General features: G+C 48.3%; 2 protein-coding genes across 2 annotated transcripts; one reads left to right on the top strand and one right to left on the bottom strand.

The window, feature by feature from the left end:
* Positions 1-12,437: 12,437 nt before the first annotated feature.
* On the bottom strand, positions 12,438-16,681 carry LOC9633843 (probable disease resistance protein At1g15890). Its single transcript, XM_002979142.2, has 3 exons — positions 16,362-16,681; positions 15,942-16,302; positions 12,438-15,883 (listed from the first exon to the last, which is right to left on the bottom strand). The coding sequence occupies exons 1-3, from the start codon at positions 16,661-16,663 to the stop codon at positions 13,604-13,606; spliced, it is 2,943 nt and encodes a 980-aa protein (XP_002979188.2). The 5' UTR covers positions 16,664-16,681; the 3' UTR covers positions 12,438-13,603.
* LOC9660375 lies at positions 12,764-13,272 on the top strand. Its single transcript, XM_002979292.2, has 2 exons — positions 12,764-13,038; positions 13,178-13,272. Exons 1-2 carry the CDS (start codon positions 12,796-12,798, stop codon positions 13,250-13,252), a joined length of 318 nt encoding a protein of 105 aa, XP_002979338.1. The 5' UTR covers positions 12,764-12,795; the 3' UTR covers positions 13,253-13,272.
* Positions 16,682-20,341: the final 3,660 nt, after the last annotated feature.

The raw sequence follows: 20,341 nt of genomic DNA, 5'->3' as shown, positions 1-20,341 counted from the left end.
GTAAGTAGAAGATGTTACTGACTACTCGTTCCCACACTCCACAACGTTGTGTAGTCACATGAAACATCGTCGGGAGTGAAAGGCATGCTATCAACTCTTCTGCCTCGCAACCCCGTCTACTCCATAAGAATCATGATCAAGCCATGGTCTTCACAGCAACAGGGCTGGACACTGTGTGTCGCCCATCCGTCCAAGTTATGGATCTATAACCATCAGGGCTGTCGACAAGAACAAACAGATATACATCAAGTCATCCAGCACCCCAGAAGCCACTTTGTTTCCTTTCTTTTCTAGAAAGATTTTTGATAAAATGTTTAATCACAGGATCTATGACCGAGTTTACATCAAGTTCCGGGGTGAAAACTGTCCAAACTTCCCCTACTCGGACTACGTGCACGAGATGCCCCAGGTACGATCATACTAACGTTTAGAGTACCGAAGTTCTTCTGGAAAGACATCTGAATTGTTTGGCTTTTCTATGCAGTAGATCAATCTGCCCGGGCAATCTCACTCACCACGTCCTTAGTGCCACTTGCACCAAAGCGTTCAAGTTAGATATGCTCAACTTTCACCCTAAACAATCTAACCGTGCATCACGACTCTGAGGCATCCCTAGCTTGGCGGTGTGCCCAAACCAATCTCCTCACTGAGAGTCCATGACCACCAAAATATGAGTGTCCTCATATTCCAAACCATCACCACACCCTAGTGATTTGGGACTTAAACCCAAGCACTAGAGGGTTGGGACTCGAACCCAACCTTCGTATATGCATCTACGGACGGCATCACCCTAGATGCTTGGCGTGACTCCCCATGCTGGTGCACCAATTTATATCCAAAGCGCGCTACGGATCATAGCTTAGGAACTTAGTCCCTCCAAATTGCCAAGTCCTTTCACTTGACAAGTCTATGATCATGTATGGACTCCTCCATGCTTGGCCCCGTAGGCCACCCTTTTTGAAGTTAGCACCTTCAACTAAGGGATTTGTTCCCTTGACTTGCCACTCTCGCTTAACAAATCATCCGACCAATGTAACATGGTTTCATACATAAGCATGAAAGTTCTTGACTATCGACTTTCGTTCAAAGTTATCCCTTTGAACACTTGGGAACTAGTTCCCCAACCTTGATAGCATTGCCTTATGGCAAGCTTCAAGACCACACTTTTGCTGCACCACTCTGATTTCACACATTCTATGAACCATTTACACTTGGCTTTCTAGGTACTACACTACCTAGAATTGTCTTTGGGAATCTTGAAGGAACTCTGTCCCTTAGCTTGCTAAGGCCTCTCCTTTCGCAAGCTTTCCAATTGCCATATGGTCTAGCATGGACAATTCCATGCTTTAGACTCTTCATGGCATCATGGTTGCTAGTAACAACATGCTCGAGCGCCCACTTGATTCTCCACTCCCAACTAATATAACCACCCTTGGTTATGCTCTTCGATTCCTATGGTTTGGTTTTATTCTTTTACTACTTGCTTTTAGCCTCACACATTTCCTTCGGTTATTCACCTCCAAACTAGGAGGATAACTTTGCACTTTCTACCATGCTTTAGCAAGTATTCTTGGGGATGAACCTACCTAACAACCTAGGGAGTGGTTCCTCAATCTGGGTATGTGTAAGCCACAAATTTTTCCTTTCCAATTTGCCAGCTTACCTCGTCTATCCGACCAACTCTGCCTTGGTTTGTGCTAAGTTCCCTCGCCAAGGTTCCCGCCTATGGTACCAGCTCCTACTTGGTCCTACTTGGTTTCAGCTACTCACTGCACGAGCAACGGAGTGTTAGCCATCCATTTACGGATTCCCAAATCTCTCCCAATCCCCCTCTCCGGGTTAGACTGGACTTAAGGTTCGGCTACACTCACCGCAGGCACAAGCAGCCAAGCACACCAAGCCTCCAGATTCCTAACACCCCTTGGTACCACAAGACTTGATCATGGGACCCTCTAAATCCCAAGTCTTGGGTGCAGCACTTGCTTCGGGACGTCGGGGTGAAACACCGTGGCAAGCCCATGCTCACTCCCACCCAAGGCCCCTTGGCCCCAGTCTCAACCTCAAGTCAGTTTGGAAGCACCACTAGAGAGTTCCTTCAAGATTGGTTCCTGGACCTCACTATCCCTACTATACTTTTGGAACCCCCTGCAGCCCCTCCCCCCCTTGGGAGACGCACGCTTTGGGCTTTCACCCCTTGACCCGTATTAGTATTTGGACTTAGTCTCTGGCTCGATCTCGGACCCGATTTCAGATCCGACTTCGGATTCGGTCTCGGACTCGATCTCGGACTCGATCTCGGACCCGATCTCGGACCCGACCTCGGACTCAACCTCGGACTTGGTCTCGGACCCGATTTCGGATCTTGGACTCCGTCTCGAACTCGGTCTCGAACTCGGTCCCCGAGTCGGTCTCGGACTCGATTCCGGACTCTATCTCGAACTCGGTCCTAAAGTCGGTCTTGGACTCGATCCTCGACTTGGTCCCATCCGATGAACTCTTTGTCATTTCAGTCAAGCTTTTGGGGATCCTTTAGCCTATGACATCTCGGGGAGTCGGTTCCTTACAACTCCACCACCCATAGAAGAAGTTCGATGCCCACATCGAACGTCTCGTTTTATCCTACGACTTGTTGACCATGTCTCCGGGGGCATCCCCCCACTTAGCGGTGTGCTTAAGTTAGCCTCCCCGGCCAAGAGCCCATGACAACGGAATATAGGTGTCCCTATACTCCTCACCTCACCACCCCCTAGTATGGGGTCGGGACTTGAACCCAGCCTTGCTTTACTAGGGGGTTGGGACTCGAACCCAACCTCCGTAGAATACGTCTACGGATTCGACATCCCCGCAGGGAGTCGGGCGTAGTGCCCTATGCCTGGTCGACCTATCCAACCCATGCTAATTAGCTTACCTTCGGCGCGCCTTCGGGTCCCAACATGTGCCACTTGCTCAACTTTGCAAATTGATATTTTTAATTGAATTTTTCATAAGTACATAGAGTTCTGCCTTGCAGAAATTCCTCCACTAGATCTCGCGCATTCGCTAGGTTCTCCTCCGGTTCCCATGTTGCTTCGCAGTGTGGAAATCCTTTCCACTTCACATGGAACTCTCTCACCTCGTGTCCTTGTTGCTTGCTCTTGCGCGCATTGAGGATGGCCTCAACTTCGTATTCCTCTTCCCCTTGGATAACCTCAGGTAAAGGTCTCACTTGGTCCTTGCGAAGCGGATCCTCAAAGTACGGCTTGAGTAAGTTCATGTGGAACACTGGGTGCATCTTCCCCATCTCTCGAGGAAGTCGGAGTCGGTAAGCCACTTTACCGATTCGTGCCTCAATCTCGTAAGGCCCCGCGAACCTGCTTACGGAACTCAAGATCAATTCATTTACAGGAATACATGCATCTTTACCTTTGGGTCAACTTTCGGCTGATCCCACTTGGTAGTCTGAGGTTCTTGGTGTTCAGCCACACCTTCTCCCCAGCTTGGAACTCTACATCCCGACGCTTCTGGTTCGCGTATTTGGTTTGCCTTTGTTGAGCCCGTTCCAAGGAATCCCTCACTAGATTCCAAATGCTGAGTCTTTCCGCCGTGAATGCCTCCACTGCGGGCAACTCTCCATGATACTCTGCCACGCCGAGTTCCACAGGACCTTCAATAGCTCGCCCATTGATGACTTCCCATGGACTCACCCCGATACTCGAATGTGGTGAGTTGTTATAACACATTTCCGCAAGTCCCAAATGACTTACCCAATCGGTCTGGTCTCCCGAGACATAGCATCGCAAATAATCCTCCAGCTGCCTATTCACCCTTTCTGTTTGTCCGTCTGTCAAGAAGTGTTAGTGCCAACAACTTGACTTAATACCCCATACCTGTCTGTGGGTGATAGGCTGTGCTGAATTTCAACTTGGTGCGATACTGTTCCAGGAGAGTCCTCTAGAACCTACTGGTGAAGATCTTATCTCGATCTGAGATGATCTCTTCCGGTCTTCCCCGCACTTGAACCACTTGTTCAAAGAATAGCTTTGCCACACCTTCCGCATCCACCTCCGTTGTGGTGGGTATGAATTGTGCCATTTTCGAAAATCGGTCCACCACCACGAATATCGCATCAAACCCCTCGCTTGGGGGGAGTCCCGTGATGAAGTCCATTGTAAGACATTTCCACGGACGATCTGGAATTGGGATGCTTTGCAACAAGCCCCACTAGCCTTAGTCACGGCTTTTACCTGCTGACATGTTGGACATGTCTTTACATAGTCTTGGACGTCCTTAGCCATATCTGGCCAATGGTACTTCCTCTTGAGTAAGCCCATCGTCTTGGGCACTCTGCTGTGTCCCGCAAGAGGTCCGTCATGACACTCTTCTAAGGCCACCTTCCTTAATTCCCCTTCTGGAACATACACCCTCGTTTGCTTGTAATAGATGAGTCTGTTGCGTTCCGCATAGCCCGTTTTCTCTTCCATTGGCAGCTCACCTCTTTGGTGAGCTTCCCGCGCCTCTAGATTCCTCAGCAACACTTCTTGTGCTAGACCATCGTTCTCATATGCTGTCCGCACATCGTCCCAGAAGGTTGCTGTTGCGCTGGATATTGCCAACCTCAAGCTCGTTTTTCGACTTAGCGCATCCGCCACGATGTTGCTCTTCCCAGGCTTGTACAGAATCTCGCAATCAAACTCAGCCAAGGCATTGGCCCACCGACCTTGTTTCCCTTTCAGGTCGGGCTGTGACAAAAAGTGTTTCGTTGCCACATTGTCCGTGTAAACCTTGAAGTGTCTCCCAAGGTAGTGTCGCCACTCATTGAGCGCCTTGACCACTGCAAACAATTCCTTCTCGTGGGCAGGCCACTTCCGTTGAGCCTTGTCCAACTTCTTCGAGAAGAACGCTACCGGATGGTTGCCTTGCTTCAAAACTGCGCCCAACGCAAAGTCCGAAGCATCCGTTTTTACCTCAAAGTCCTTACCAAAGTCTGGTAATGCCAATATGGGAGCCTTCCTCAACTTCCCTTTGAGGTGGACGAATGCCGCCTCGCATTCCGCTGTCCACACCATCTTCCCTTTTCCTATTTGGTCCGTTAAGGGCAGGGCTACTCTTGAATAATGTCTGATAAACTTTCGATAGTAGTTGCATAGCCCCAGGAATGCCCTCAACTCGTGTACATTCGATGGTCGCTCCCATTCCTGGATTGCTTGGACCTTCTCTGGGTCCACCTTGAGCTCGTCTTGGCCCACCACATGCCCGAGAAACTTTACCTCTTATTGAGCAAAGTCACATTTGCTCTCTTTAGCATACAATTTGTGTTCCCTTAGTTTCTCAAACACCTTCGCCAAGTGTTCGGCATGCTCCTCTAGCGTCTCGCTATAGATCAGGATGTCGTCAATATAGACGACCACGAAGTGATCCAGATAGGGTACAAAGATGTGGTTCATTAGCGCCGAAAACGTTGCCGGCGCATTACATAGCCCGAAGGGCATCACCAGAAACTCAAAGCTCCCATACCTCGTTCGACAGGTTGTCTTCTCGACATCTTCCTCGGCTACCCTGATCTGGTAGTATCCTGACCTTAGGTCAATCCTCGAGAAGTATTTTGCCTTTCCCAACCTATCGAACAGGTCCTCAATCCCTGGCAAAGGGTACTTGTTCTTCTTTGTATACTTGTTGAGCAACCGGTAGTCTATGCACATGCGCATAGATCCATCTTTCTTTTTCACAAATAACACCGGTGCCCCATACGGTGACTTGCTCAACCTAACATACCCTTTGTCCACCAACTCCTCTAGTTGGCACTTGAGCTCCTTGAGTTCTTTTTCGTTCAAACGATAAGGGGGACGAACCACCGCCTCAGCACCCTCGACCAGCTCAATCTTATGTTCTATCGGTCGTGCTGGGGGTAGCCCCGCCGGTAGCTCCTCCGGCATGGTATCCTGGAATTGGTCTAACACCCGCTGGATCACTAAAGGTACTTCTTTCATTCCTGACTTTTTGTCACTCTTCACCGAGAGTAAGCACAAAAAGGCCGCCTTAGTTCCTTTAGTGAGTTGTCCTCTCGTGGACACCAGGTTTAAGCAGGAATCTTTGGCCTTGCTTTGCCCTACCTTTAGATCTTGGGCCTCCACCCTAGATCTTCTTCCTTGGGCATTCACCAGTACCACAAGGTTTCTACCTTGTCCATGCAGGGCTACCACGAATCGATTGAACCAGTCCATTCCGAAGATCACGTCAAATCCTGCCATGTCCAACACGGTGAAATCCATGTCCACCTTCCAAGTCCCCACTTCGACTCTCGCTTGTCGAAGTACCTCATCGGTGCTTTGGCTACCTTGAACAAACTCTATAGTCCTTGGTTCACCTAGCTGCTGCACCGTTAGTCCGGCTTGCCGGACTATGTCTGCAGCCACAAAATTATCCGAAGCACCCATGTCAATAAGGATCTTAACAAAGCTACCTTCGAGCTTCCCTCGGAGGGCTAGTAGATGTCGCAAACGACTCTCTACCAAAGTTGCTCGTGTAATGAGTAACTTTGAGTTAGGGACTGGATCACATACCTCAGTTTGGACTTCACCCGACTTGATGGCCATATTGGCTCTGGCCTTCTTCGGGTAGGGACATTCCCTCGAGAAGTGTCCCGCTTCACCGCAGTTGTAGCATATGTTGTTTCCCACACTGCTATATGACTTGACCTTCTTATCCGTGGGTTTGTCTCTTTTCGCTTGACTCCCTCACATACTCGCTCGCTGGCCACCGGATTTGCCTTTCCGAAACCCCGAGGACTCATTCTTAGAGAAACTCTTCTTGAATTTCCCTCTGCTAAACGTTCCCCTTGGTTTGGCCCCTTTGCTAAACGTGGATCCCGACCTCGCCGTGTTCCCCTTTCGCAGGTTATCGTTGAAATGCACCTTGATGGCCGCATCCAACGCTTCCTTGTAGTTGGTCGGGTTCCACCGCATTACTTCGCCGCGAGCCCAGGTTTGCAAACCTGATATGAAGGCATGGAACGCATCCATATCCCCCATGTCTGTGACAAGTATCCTCTTTGCCATAAACCCATTCACATACTCCTGAATGGTTCCGGTCTGCTTCAGCCTACTCAGCTCGTCCCTTAGATGCAAAGTAGCATTCGGAGGAACGTAAGTTGTGCGGATCCTCGCCTTCATCATTTCCCAAGTGGCCACCGGTCCTTCGTTGGCCTCTGTCGTTCTCCACCAAGACTTGGCATTATCTGCCAAGTATGGTTTTGCACATGGGACCTTCTCCGAGCTCGGTAATCACAACGCTCGGAAGTAGTCCTCCATATCGTAAAACCAATCCTCCACCACCTTATAGTCGTTCACTCCCTTGAAGACCGGTGGGGGCTTTGGTTTGTACTTGGGAACTACCTAAGGGACTGATTCCACTTCGGTCTGTTCGACCTTGTTTGGTTTTGCCTCAGTCCCTGCCGAAGGGTCCGCACCTTCTACGCTGCCAGCATCCGCAGTCTTTCGCTTTTTCTTCCGCTTCTCATCACGCTTTAGCTTGCGTACGAGAGTCTCTAGCAGGGCATTGGTCTGTGCCAATTGTCCTTCTAGAACGTCCAATCGAGCCTTGGACGACCGAACCTCACCACCAGACTCCTGTTTGGAAGTTGCCTCACTGGAGTCCTCCTCATGCAAGGATTCCTCATCCATAGCCTCCTGTTCGACCGGAGGCTCCAGCTCTAGAGGAGGTTCCGTCTTTGCTTGGGTTCGCTTACGTCCTACCCTTGCCATCTCCCAGCAATCCGCCTCTATCCTTCGCTAGAACTGAGGAAGAGGCTCCGATACCAAATTGTAAGCCACAAATTTTTCCTTTCCAATTTGCCAGCTTATCTCGTCTATCCGACCAACTCTGCATTGGCTTGTGCTAAGTTCCCTCGCCAAGGTTCCCGCCTATGGTACCAGCTCCTACTTGGTCCTACTTGGTTTCAGCTACTCACTGCACAAGCAACGGAGTGTTAGCCATCCATTTACGGATTCCCAAATCTCTCCCAATCCCCCTCTCCGGGTTAGACTGGACTTAAGGTTTAGCTACACTCCCCACAGGCACAAGCAGCCAAGCACACCAAGCCTCCAGATTCCTAATACCCCTTGGTACCACAAGACTTGATCATGGGACCCTCTAAATCCCAAGTCTTGGGTGTAGCACTTGCTTCGGGACGTCGGGGCGAAACACCGTGGCCTAACGGCCTGGTATGGGTACCTCTACCCCCCCACTTCCATCCCGAAGGGAAGGCCCAAGCCCCTAGGGAGGGCGAGGACCAATGAGCCACAAGGTACTCAAGTGGGGCACCACTCCACATGAGCCGGGAGCACCGCAGTCGGTTTCCCTTTCGGGAGTGGGAGCTGCTCTTGAGCACTTCCCTGGGTGGCCCCTCCGGCACCACTCAAGCCCATGCTCACTCCCACCCAAGGCCCCTCGGCCCCAATCTCAACCTCAAGTTAGTTTGGAAGCACCACTGGAAAGTTCCTCCAAAAGGGGTTCCAAAACCCCCAAACCCCTACAAAATTTTGGGAACCCCGGGAAGCCCCCCCCCCCCCCCCCCCCCCCGGGAGACGCATGCTTTGGGCTTTCACCCCTTGACCCGTATTAGTATTTGGACTTACTCTCTGGCTCGATCTCGGACCCGATTTCAGATCCGACTTCGGATTCGGTCTCGGACTCGATCTCGGACTCGATCTCGGACCCGATCTCGGACCCGACCTCGGACTTGACCTCGGACTCGGTCTCGGACCCGATTTCGGATCTCGGACTCCGTCTCGAACTCGGTCTCGAACTTGGACTCAAACTCGGTCCCCGAGTCGGTCTCGGACTCGATTCTGGACTCTATCTCGAACTCGGTCCTAGAGTCGGTCTTGGACTCGATCCTCGACTTGGTCCCATCCGATGAACTCTTTGTCATTTCGGTCAAGCTTTTGGGGATCCTTTAGCTTATGACATCTCGGGGAGTCGGTTCCTTACAGTATGCTCACCTTATAATCCCACATACTAGGATTAATGTTGTTACATATGGGCCTTTATATGCCCATCACTAGCCTTGCCAAAATTCCATTTTTGGCTTTATCCAATTCGGATAGACGGACTTCTTTCGTCTTTGCAACCTTGGACATTTGGATAACACCTTCTATTCATCATTTGCTAGGGATTTAGTCCCTTGAGCCTTATCTATTGCCCTCGCGACATCAAACACCACCTCCAGGTGTTCTAGACTGTTTAGATGTCCCAATGATGGCCTCTTTGACAATGAGCATTGACTCACTATATCATAACATAAGCAATTTATCTTCTATAAGGGTATATCTAACTTCCTTATCCCAGAAGTCTTAGGTAGCTACCTTCTACCAGTTTAACCAATTATTTTGCACATTTTGCTTAATTGCCTTATAGTTGTTAAGTTCTACAACTCATTGCTTGGTGCTTCCACACCTCTATCATTATTTGGGTCACCACACTCCAACTACATGCCTTCCAGCTTAGGCTATGCCATTCCTATTTCCATTAGAATTCTTGGGATTCCCTTGGTAAGGGGTTCTCATGAACCCACCAACATAACCTCAAAGTATCACACCTTGGCACATTTGGTGTCTCCACACCATTGGCTCCATGAGCCTATCTTTATGACATTACTTATTAGTGTCTAAGTCTTTGCCAAGACTAATACAATGTTTCTCATGCCAACCATTCGTTAGCATTACACCATAGTGTTCACACACAACTCTATGCCAAAGTTGCTTTCTTTTGGGGGAACACTTTTCTTACGACTTTAGCATGGCACATTCTACCATTGATGAAATACCCTTTGTTCTCATACTTGGATCTTATGATCCCCCCCATCCTTTATGGGGTACAACACACCTCAGTCCAAATGTTGCTATCAATCCTTTAGGATTATTCTTTGACTCTTGTTTGAGTCATCCAGCTTTTTGGACTTCATCATCTGACAACCCGTGATGTCTTACCTTTGAGGTGCCAATTCACTGGAATACAACTTTTTGTATTTAGGTCCTACTCACAAGAACCATCTTTGCAAGTGCTACTTCGACACTTGATTTGTTCTCTTGGGGCAACCTTTTGCCCCCTTAGGACCACTTGTCCATGTGATGAGAATACCAACTCATCCTTTAAGTACATCCTCAACTCCTTAGGTTGTTCCAGCATTTATCAAGGGTAGCCTCAGCTACCATTTCGAGGACTTGTGTCCTCTCCTGTATTTGACCTCCCATGGTCATCAATTCCGGTCTCAAAGTTATGAGCACTAGCCTCAACTATATGAGGGTAATCTTGTGACTCCTTTATTGTTTTGGAGTATGCATCTTTCCTGTGATCCCAACTATAGTTGTTTACCACAACTATGTTAGCCCATTTGCTGTGTCAAACGCTCATCTGGATCACATCCTCACTCAATGAGGAAAGCCTTACACTGTTCCCAAGATCCCAAAGTCGTTCCCTTATTGGCACTTTTCCATCCACCACATCATGCATAAGTTCACGCATGAACTTGAGTGGAGAGCAATGTCCTCTTGACATGCTACTCCTTGAGGATAGGTCCATATTTAGGACCTTCTAATTCCAATACAAGTGGTGATATACTTGGCCACCAATAAGAATCGAACTAAGGAATAGCTCCAATACCAAATTGTAAGTGACTAATTTTTCCATTCTACTTTAGCCACTTAACCACACCTTCAACCACTTGGAGGAGTCTCACTCACAACCTTTATAAGTTCTATTTCAGACTTGGGTTTGCTAGCCCCGAGAATGGCATCCCTGCCACTTAACCTTTTCACTTGGTCCAAGTGATTCATGTGTCCGATCCCATGACCGACACTCAAAGGTACCACTGACATAGCAGCCTGTTACGCTAAGGCCATGCCCAATCACCTTTGTTACACTAGTGGTCTAATACCACTTGCATCATAGTCCTACCACTCCAAGACTGGGCCAACCATCCATGAGTGGTCATCACAGATCCACTCCTTAACATCTTTCGGATGCCCACCGACAAGGAGAACAACCTTCCCCAATATCCCTCTTTCAGTCCCAACCAAATCCCATCCTACCCTTGGCCATATTCACCAACACTGCCACTGGATCAAGGCCCACAGGCTCGACCACTAAGTCCCAATGCCCTCTGGGACTTCCTCACCATGTGATTATGTCCTTAGTCACTATGCCAAAGGTCTACTCCTCTTACTTTCCACAGTCTGGGACTTTGGAACAACATTTCGGAACACCGTGGTTTTACACAAGCCACCTGAGTACTCTCCCTGCCTTCCGCCCTTGGGTGCTTGGCTTTTCTACGCAGTAGATCAATCTGCCTAGGCAGGACTTTATCAAGATGCTACATAACATGAGTCGTGGCAATTCGTTGCTCTGGTTTACACCTGAGCATCTGATCAGGACCAGGACAAAGTACTAGGAAGGTCAAGGCAAAGTGGATTGAAACATTTCTTCCTCTTTTCACAGTAAAGACGTCCATTTCCATTCTGCACCCATGAAAACGATTCCTGACGAAGACTTTCCAACAGAGTTCCATCCCTGGCTGTTTAAATCTCCCTGCCATTGAAATTTCATCCAGAGTGTCCTCCTCCCGAGACTGTCCAAATGGTCCTTTAGATTTTGTCTTTGCATTCTTTCGATAGCTTATTGTCTCTGGAATTCCCAACGATAAGAGGGTAAGAAAAGAATGTCGTGGTTGCGGTCAATAGAATATTGGTGGTCAGCCTGTCAATCAAGGTAAAAATACTGAAAGTTTCTAGCAATATAACAATCGATGTTCCTACAGTTGCAAAAAATTCGAGCTACATTGAAGTTAAATCAGAAGACAAAGAATGTCAAAATTATACCTGTCTCATTTTTTTCACCAGGCAAAGTGGAGCGACAATGAAGACGACAGACAAGATCATAAGCACACGCCTGCTACCTATTAGCATTCCCAATGAGCAGAACCACTATGCTCATTTCGGTAGCAAGCTGTGAAAAAAAAGAAAAGAGAGAAAGCTTTTAGAAACTTGAAAAAAGAGAGAATCTTCCACCACTTCCCACCAATGTGGAAAGCAAGAGACTCATATTGAGAATTATGCCACAACGAGCATTATCAGGAAGCCGCAGACAATTCCTGTGGTACTGAATGCATTTGAGAAGGACCGCTCTGCAAGCCGAAGAAAAAAGATCAACTTTACCCTCCCATGATTCTGACTGAGTGTGACGATGCCGCTGAAGAGAGTATGTCGATACTCACTCCTCCGCAGAAGGTAGTGAATCGTTGGTGAAGACGATTTGGGAATTTCGTCCTTGACTTGACGCTGAGGGAGCTCTCTGGATCCGTCCTCTCGAGCTGCTTCACCAGGACTCATTATAGAGATTTCTCCAGACAACCAGGAATTTTTTAAGCGAAACCATTAAAAACGGACGGAAAGAAGACTCGTGCAGGAACTAAGCACCACTGACTTTAGTGGCGTGTGTAGCGAATGTACTTCTTGCGGAAAATCTTGCTCAAGCTCACACAGTGCTAAGACTGGAAGCTAAAGCTGTGAAGCGGCAACTACGAGAGATTCCATACCTTCCACGCCTCCATTGCTGTCCCATGGCGCAGCGATCGATTCCCGAGCCCTAACAAAGAGGGAAGGGAAAATATTCTAGGGCTACGCGGCGATCGCTTCCTCTCACGATGCTCATCTCGGAGGTACTTAGTGATCCAGGGATCCAGGGATGAGGCTACTGTGAATCCGCTGCGGAGAATCGAGCGCCTCGTTTGCAACATCGAGCAGACTTCTCCGAACTCCAAGAATGCGTGCTTGGCCTCAAATCCGAGCTCTCCGAGGAGCAGCGGCTGCAAATCTGGAAGCTGAGCTACCGGATCTGGAACACCTGCGTGGATATCGCCAACAGCATCCAGCAGCAGCAGCAGCAGCAGCCGCCAGGCCGCGCAGCGGTGGATTCCTCGGCGGAATACCACGCTCGGCTTCGTCAGATCGCGAGCGAGATGCTCTTCTTGGCATCTACCCGGTGGAGCACTCTCAAGATGGCCAGGTTTGTATGAAATGAAGATGCTCCGTCTTGATTCTCGTGCGAACCTGTGCGTGATCTCTTTATGGGTGCTGGTTTGTTTGCTCGAGGTAAAACGAGGCTTGTTGCTTTGGTACTATGATTCTGTCTGTTCGTTTTCCAGGTTGAACTGGAGTACTGCCAACATGACACTGATCATGAAAGATGGACTCTTTGCATTGTTCCAAAGCTTGGTTAATTTGAGATTTGGTTATTGCAGAGGTCCTCATCTTCTAAAAAACTTCCCATTAAAACTTTGCAATTTTTCGAAGGCGTTCCGAGAGGTGCTCTTGAGAGACGGATGTGTTTCTCAAGCATAAGTACTCCAAGGATGGATAGAAGGAGCTGTCCTCAGAATCTGCAGAGGGTAACATGTTGATCTTCTTGCAACCTCCCAGATCAAGCCTCCTTAGCAGAGGAAGCCTTGCAACACCATCGGGTATCCCATCCAAGTTCTTCAAATAAGTTAATCGCAAAGTTCTCAACGTTGTGAGTGATGCAAACCATTCTGGTAGTTGGTCAATACCACAGCGTTTTATTTCCAGCTGCGTCAGCTGTGGGAAGGCATCCATGGAAGCTGTTCAAATCCACCAAGGATTATTTGTTCAAGTCGCGGGAAGTTGCCACCGAATGCAACAACATGGGCATGGATGTGAAGGGAGTCAATTCGAACAACTGTCAGTGATGGGCACTCGGATATGTTGATGGTGGTCACATCGTTGCAGAAATCTAGAGCAAGATGCTCTAGATTTGGAAGGAACGAGATGGAGAGGTCCTTCAAGGAGGGACATTTGGAGATGTTGAGGACCTTGAGTGATGCCAGTTGAGAGATGGTGGGCACCCCAATCAACTTTTCGCATCCCGAAAGGTGGAGTGTTGCCAGCATGGGAAACATTTCCCGTGTTAAGAAAGAAAGCCCTTCAAGGTGGTCATTGTGACAAATATGCAATTCTTGCAAGTTCTCCATGCTCGAGGTTACTTTAAAGCCACTTTGCCCAAAGCGTCTCACTTCCAAAGTTCTCAACCTCGGAAATCTGCTCCAGTCCCAGTCTGACAATGGAAATCCCTTGAGTTTCAATTCCTGCAAGTTCTCCATGGTGGAGGTTACTCTAAAGTCACTTTGCCCAAAGCAACTCACTTCCAATTCCAAAGTTCTCAACCTCGGAAATCTACTCCAGTCCCAGTCTGGCAAAGGAAACTCCAATCCCCAGAGTTTCAATTCCTGCAAGTTCTCCATGCTGCAGGTTACTTTAAAGTCACTTTTCCCAAAGCAGCTCACTTCCAAAGTTCTCAACCTCGGAAATCTGCTCCAGTCCCAGTCTGAGGTCAATGGAAGCTCCAATCCCCAGAGTTTCAAAATCTCAAGGTCGGGCAAGCCTTGAAAGCTGTCACATATTCCCTGTTTCCAACCCTGTATTTCCAACTGTTTCAAATGGGCCAGTTTGCCTGTGCTTGCTGGTAGATCCACAGCCAACCCTGTATGAATAATAAACACCGCCAACTCTGTCAATGCCTGAAACATCCCATCCAGATGGAGTCTTCCAAGCTTTCTGTTTACGCATTTCTGATGTTTCAAAAGCCGATGATGCAGCCTGTGGCATGTCCACATTCTCCGACATCCCCTTCCGTTTAAGTAGACCAGCTTGGTGAGTTTGAGCAAAGCATCCACAGGGAAAGACTTGAGTTTCCTGCAGTTTTCCAGGTTCAAATATGATAAATTCGCCAAGTTGCCCAGTGAATCTGGGATGCTTTTGAGTGAATCATTCCAAGACAAATCCAGCGTTTCCAGAGTCTTCAGCTGTCCAATGCTATGTGGCAAACTTATCAGCCCAGTGTGACTCAGGCACAAAACCTTCAAGCCTTCGAAAAGAGAGAGGCTTGGGAATGCAGTGAGACGGGGATTTTTATCCAAGAGCAGGCAAGTGGTGCTGGAAACTTTGACCCTGTTCTTCTTGGGCAGAGGGATTTCCGAAATTCCACACCCAAACAGTGAAATCCTACTGTAGTTACTCGTGAAAGCGTCCCCCACATCCCTCATCTGCGACTGCCCAGCCTTGAAATAACACTTGGGGACTTCTTTTTCCAGGATGTGCAAAGCAAGAGCCAGCAACGCATCGTGAATCCTGTACCTCTTATAATCCCGCCAGTGGTCTTCTTCAGTGATAAGTGCGTGATTCTTGAGCCTTTCTAGAACATTCGTGGCCTCTGCTATGTTGGCAACCAGCCCTTCCCCTTTCCAACACCTGAACAGCTCCCAAAATCGAATCGGCCAGTCTTCTGGAAATGCAGCAAAGAAGAGAAAGTGCTGCTGGATGCGAAGGGGCAACAATGCATCATAACCCAGCTTGAGTCGCTCCAGTACCTGTTGTTCCTCATCAAGAGCAATAAGTTGTTGATCCTTGAGTTTGCTCAGAACATAGTCCCAATCTTGTGTGGCTGCCATTCTTCTGCCAATTACCTTCAAGACCAATGGAAGCCCCCCACACTTTTCCACAACTTGCTCCACCACTGCCTTGCTGACTTGAGCATGATTTTGGTTTGGGAATGCGTGGACTGCGAACAACTTCATGCTGTCCTCCTTACCCAAGAGCCCCATCTCGGTTTTGATTGCACCTCTACTGTCAAGCACATCACGTTTTCGAGTGCTAATGAAGATCTTGCTTCCATTCTCTTGCACCACATCAAACAGATCCAAATGAATGAACTTCCAGACATCATCCAACACTAGCAAGCATCTCTTCCCAACAAGCCCCCTCCTCAGAGTTTCATTGCTGATCTGATCACCTTCTAGTCGGATTTTTTTGGCAAGTTCGTGTTGCTTTGCTTCCACCTGAGGAGATACAACCATAGCCGCTCAATATGTTACATTATACGCTTGAGGAACGTACCTGAACCGACTGACCGAATGTTAGCCACAAAACTGGATCGAAACGCCCCTTGACTTGATCGTTGTCACATACTCGTTTGGCCAGGAGTGTTTTTCCAGCACCTCCTGCTCCATGGACTCCAATCCACTTTCTGCTTACAGGGGACCCCAGCAAGTTTGATACAACCCGCTCTAGCGTCTCTTCCATACCGAAAATGTGGTCATCCAGAGGAACCACATGCTGTTCTTCCTTTGGAACCACATTAGAGGGCACCTCTTTTGGCTTCTTCAACAAAAGCTCAACGACAAGATGTCGAGGAGCTGCAGCCAAGTGCCCATGGATCGCCTTGGAGCAGTCTTCGATCTTGGTAGCAAGTGTTATCCTGAAACAAAATCACAAACTCAATTCAGAAATATCCCAAGAGAAGCACAACCAACCAACCTCTTTACGCCATCTAGAATGGGATTTTGCAGAGACTGGCATTCAAGAACAAGAGGTTTAGCCTCTTCAACCTTGGCTTGGAGGGCTTTCAGCCAGGAATCCAGTTGTGAGGAGCTCAGAGAGCCCTCGGCAGCAGAATATCTCTTCATTTCACCTAGCAGACCTGATGCTTCGGTCAATGAAACTTCCAACTCGCTGCACTTCTTCTTGCAATGAATGGCAGACTTGGCAAGCGCAATCACTTCTTTAAGAGCTTCAGAAACAAGCGCTCCCAGCACACCCGTGGGATCGAGGCTGGCCATGGATACAAGCTCTGTATTTTGCTTAACAGACTCGTGAATTCTTGGACGACAATCTCGACACCTTTTCAAGGTAAAATGCTGTTTCTTTTTCTTTTCTTTCTTGCACTGAAACTCGCCAGTTCAGACATACAAAATGATGCAAAGTGGGTTCTCTCGCGTGCGCGTTTTCTAATTTTTTAGATGACACCATTAAAAACGGAGGAAAAGAAGACTAAAGCACGACTTAGACTAGTCGCGTGTAACAAGCGTACCTTTCAAAAGAAGAGAAGATCAAATCAATGTCCCACCAAGAGACCATCCATTGCTTTTTTAATGGTCGCATTAGCTGTCAGGCTGTACATGTACTGGCAGTCTTGTTCTCGCATCAAAACTTCTTACACGTGGCAATGTTTAATTCCACCGACAAAACCCAATTACGGGTGGCCACGTGTACATCTTGCCGATTCAAAGTTGAGCGGGAAACTATTCTAGGCTTGGCAGGACTGGACGAGGGATAGCTTGCTGTCAAGATGCTCATCTCGGAGGTGCGTAGTGATCCAGGGATTGGCAATGTGGCTACTGTGAATCTGCTGCAAAGGATCGAACACCTAGCAGGCTTTTTCTCTGAGAATCAATGTTGATATTGCCAAAGAGCTCCAAGAATGTCAAATCTAAGCTTTGAGAGGTGCTGTTAGGATCTTATCCCTTACACCCTAAGCCAACTGGCTAAAGGGGTGATCACTTGATTGTAGTGCCCTTTCTTTATCCTATTATCCTGACCTGGTGCCTAACAATCCTCCCTTTCATCAGGGAATGATTGTCCGCGATCATACTTAGGCCACCATCCGGTCACCATGGTCCTTCTCTTAGGGTTTACCAAACTTTGGTTCTCCCTCTAGATCCACCATGTTGAATATTCCTTCAGAATATTCCTGCCCCACTCGTCAGCCACAAGAATCGAACTGGGCTCCGATACCAATGTTAGGATCCGAGGTGGTGCCGACAATGGTGCCGACGAAGCTGCAGAGATTTGGACCATTCAAGATGTGGTTCATGAGCTGCGAGCCCTTAATAAAAATCAGCAAGAGATGCAAGACGAGATGCATGGCATGATGGATACCATGCGTGGGCGTGTTGAGGCACTCGAGGCTGGACGGGGTAGCGCTCCAAGTAAGCCTTCTTTGGTAGATCGACTCAAGATTCCAACCTTTTCCGGTGATGGTGGTGTGGACGAGTGTCTCGCTTGGCTAGCCAATGTGAAGAAGTTCTTGGCTGCTAGAGGAACTCTAGATGCAGAGGCTTTAGTGGCTATTCCGATGGTTTTGCGTGATGCGGGTCTTCGATGGTGGAATTGGCTTGAGGAGTCCCGTGTTGCGGATAAGAAACCACCGGTGTTTACCATGGATGAGTTTGAGGCTACTTTTCGTTTACGTTTTGCCCCTCATTACGACGTGGAGAATGCTCGTACAGAACTTCGCCATTTCCAGCAAGGGAAAATGACGCTCGGGGACTATATTGAGAAGCTTACTCGCTTGATTAGTCGTGTTCCAACGAAGGATCCAGATCAGAACAAGTCCTACTTCATTGATGGCCTCCATAGTGAGAGTATGCGGCAACACTTGCGTCATTCTCAGCCTACAAAGAGTTTGGAGGAGCTCTTTGATGTGGCTCGTCGCCTTGACAATGACAAGCACAAGTCTCGCAAGCGTTCGCGGAGTCCTTCTGTCGAGAATCGTCGTGATGATCGCCGTGGACACAAGGAGGGGAACAAGCATCACAAGTTGAAGTCGGTGGTGACTACTTCAGATGCAAAGGGGTCCAAGAAGCAGAAGTTCTTTGTGAAGAATTATAGACAGGGTTGTCATCATTGCGGCGAACTTGGACACTACAAGGCTGATTGTCCGCAGTTGAAGAACAAGCAGCAGGACAAGAAGAATGGCCAATCATCTTCTCACGGTAAGTCAGATACTAAAAAGTTGCAAGCTTTACAGCGTGAGGATGACGAGAACGACCATTCCGGTCGGAGGAAGAGACTTTCGATCGTTGCTCGTCAACTCAACTGTGTGTGGAACAAGATGGAGCTCGAGGATACGCGTGAATCAGCTTTAATGCTGGAGGGCGTGTTCCGTGGCGATCCAGTGCGGATTTTACTGGATAGTGGGAGTGATGACAACTTTGTTTCGGCAAAGTTTGTTGCGGAGCATCGCCTGAACACACGTGGAGTTGTTCCATACACAGTGGAAGGTGCAGCTACCTTTGCTCAGCATTTCGATGCTTGTGTCAAGGGGCTGGAAGTGTTGGTTGGCAAAACCACACTTGTGGAGACTTTTTATCTCGCGGATATCCATCGTGTGGATCTCATTCTTGGGATGCCATGGTTGGTGAAGGTGGATCCAGAGATAAAGTGGAGCATTAAGCATATCTCGCTGGAGTATGGTGGCGTTAAAGATGTGTGGTTTGGCGAGGGCGTTCAACCACCAGTTGTTATGCTCTCTACTACATCTTTGAAGCGGGCTTGTCGTAATGGAAAAGCACTTTCAAGTTACTTGCTGTTTGTTCGTGACTTGGGGGACCAAGGCACGTGTGGGGGAGAAGCAGCAGTACGGGATGTACTTGATGAGTTTTCTGATGTTTTTCCATCTGAACTTCCTCATGGATTGCCTCCATTACGAGGTGTGGAGCATGGGATTATATTGGAGCCGGGGACGCGGCCAATTTACCGGCGTCCATTTCGGTTAAGTTATGCGGAGGAGCAAGAAGTTCAACGACAAGTCAAGGAGTTACTTGAGTTTGGATTTATTCAGCCAAGTAAGTCTTCGTTTGGTGCTCCGGTCTTGCTTGTGAAGAAGAAGGACGGTTCAATGTAGATGTGTATTGACTACCGTGCTTTAAACAAGAAGACAATGAAGGACAAGATGCCGATGCCACGTGTGGATGATATCCTAGACAAGCTTGGTGAAGCACAAGTGTTTACCAAGATTGATCTGAGGAGTGGATATCATCAGATTGCAATGGATGATGCATCTATCTCCAAGACGGCATTCAACACAAGCTTTGGACATTTTGAGTTTACCGTTATGCCGTTTGGTTTGACGAATGCACCGGCCACATTTACTCGGTTGATGACGGAGGTATTTGGGCATTATCTTCATGAGTTTGTGGAGATTTTCTTGGATTATATTCTTGTTTTTAGCAAGAATATGGAGGAGCATAGGGTGCATTTGCGCAAGGTTCTTTCGTTACTTCGAGACAGCAAACTTTATGCGAAGAAGAGCAAATGTGAATTTGCAAAGTCGGAGGTGGAATATCTAGGCCATATTGTGACATCTAAGGGTGTCAAGACGGATCCAAGGAAGGTGGCTGTGGTGGAAAACTGGCCTACACCGACTACAGTGGCCGAGTTGCGCAGTTTTCTTGGTATGGCTAGTTACTACCGACGTTTCCAGCATAAGTTTGCAGAGGTGGCTATTCCGTTGACGCGGTTGTTACGCAAGAATGTGCCATTCGAGTGGAAGACGCCACAAGAGGAGAGTTTTGTGGCGCTGAAACGATTGTTGATCGAGGCTCCAGTGCTTCGCATTGCTGATCCATCGAAACCTTACGAGGTGACATGCGATGCGAGTGGTTATGCACTGGGAGGAGTTCTCATGCAAGAGGGACAGCCTATTGCATATGAGAGTCGAACTTTGAATTCCGCGG

This window comes from Selaginella moellendorffii, unplaced genomic scaffold, assembly GCF_000143415.4.
Source record: "Selaginella moellendorffii unplaced genomic scaffold, v1.0 SELMOscaffold_40, whole genome shotgun sequence".
NCBI classification, from domain to species: Eukaryota; Viridiplantae; Streptophyta; class Lycopodiopsida; order Selaginellales; family Selaginellaceae; genus Selaginella; species Selaginella moellendorffii.
Note: the sequence above shows the minus strand (reverse complement) of the source record. Positions and strands in the feature narration are given on the sequence as shown.

Coding starts and splice junctions, on each gene's coding strand:
- LOC9660375 (XM_002979292.2), top strand. CDS start 12,796: ATGCGTGCTTGGCCTCAAATCCGAGCTCTCCGAGGAGCAGCGGCTGCA. Junction 13,039..13,177: donor AGCACTCTCAAGATGGCCAG/GTTTGTATGAAA, acceptor TTCGTTTTCCAG/GTTGAACTGGAGTACTGCCA.
- LOC9633843 (XM_002979142.2), bottom strand. CDS start 16,663: ATGGCCAGCCTCGATCCCACGGGTGTGCTGGGAGCGCTTGTTTCTGAA. Junction 16,303..16,361: donor ATTCTAGATGGCGTAAAGAG/GTTGGTTGGTTG, acceptor ATTTTGTTTCAG/GATAACACTTGCTACCAAGA. Junction 15,884..15,941: donor CATTCGGTCAGTCGGTTCAG/GTACGTTCCTCA, acceptor GTATCTCCTCAG/GTGGAAGCAAAGCAACACGA.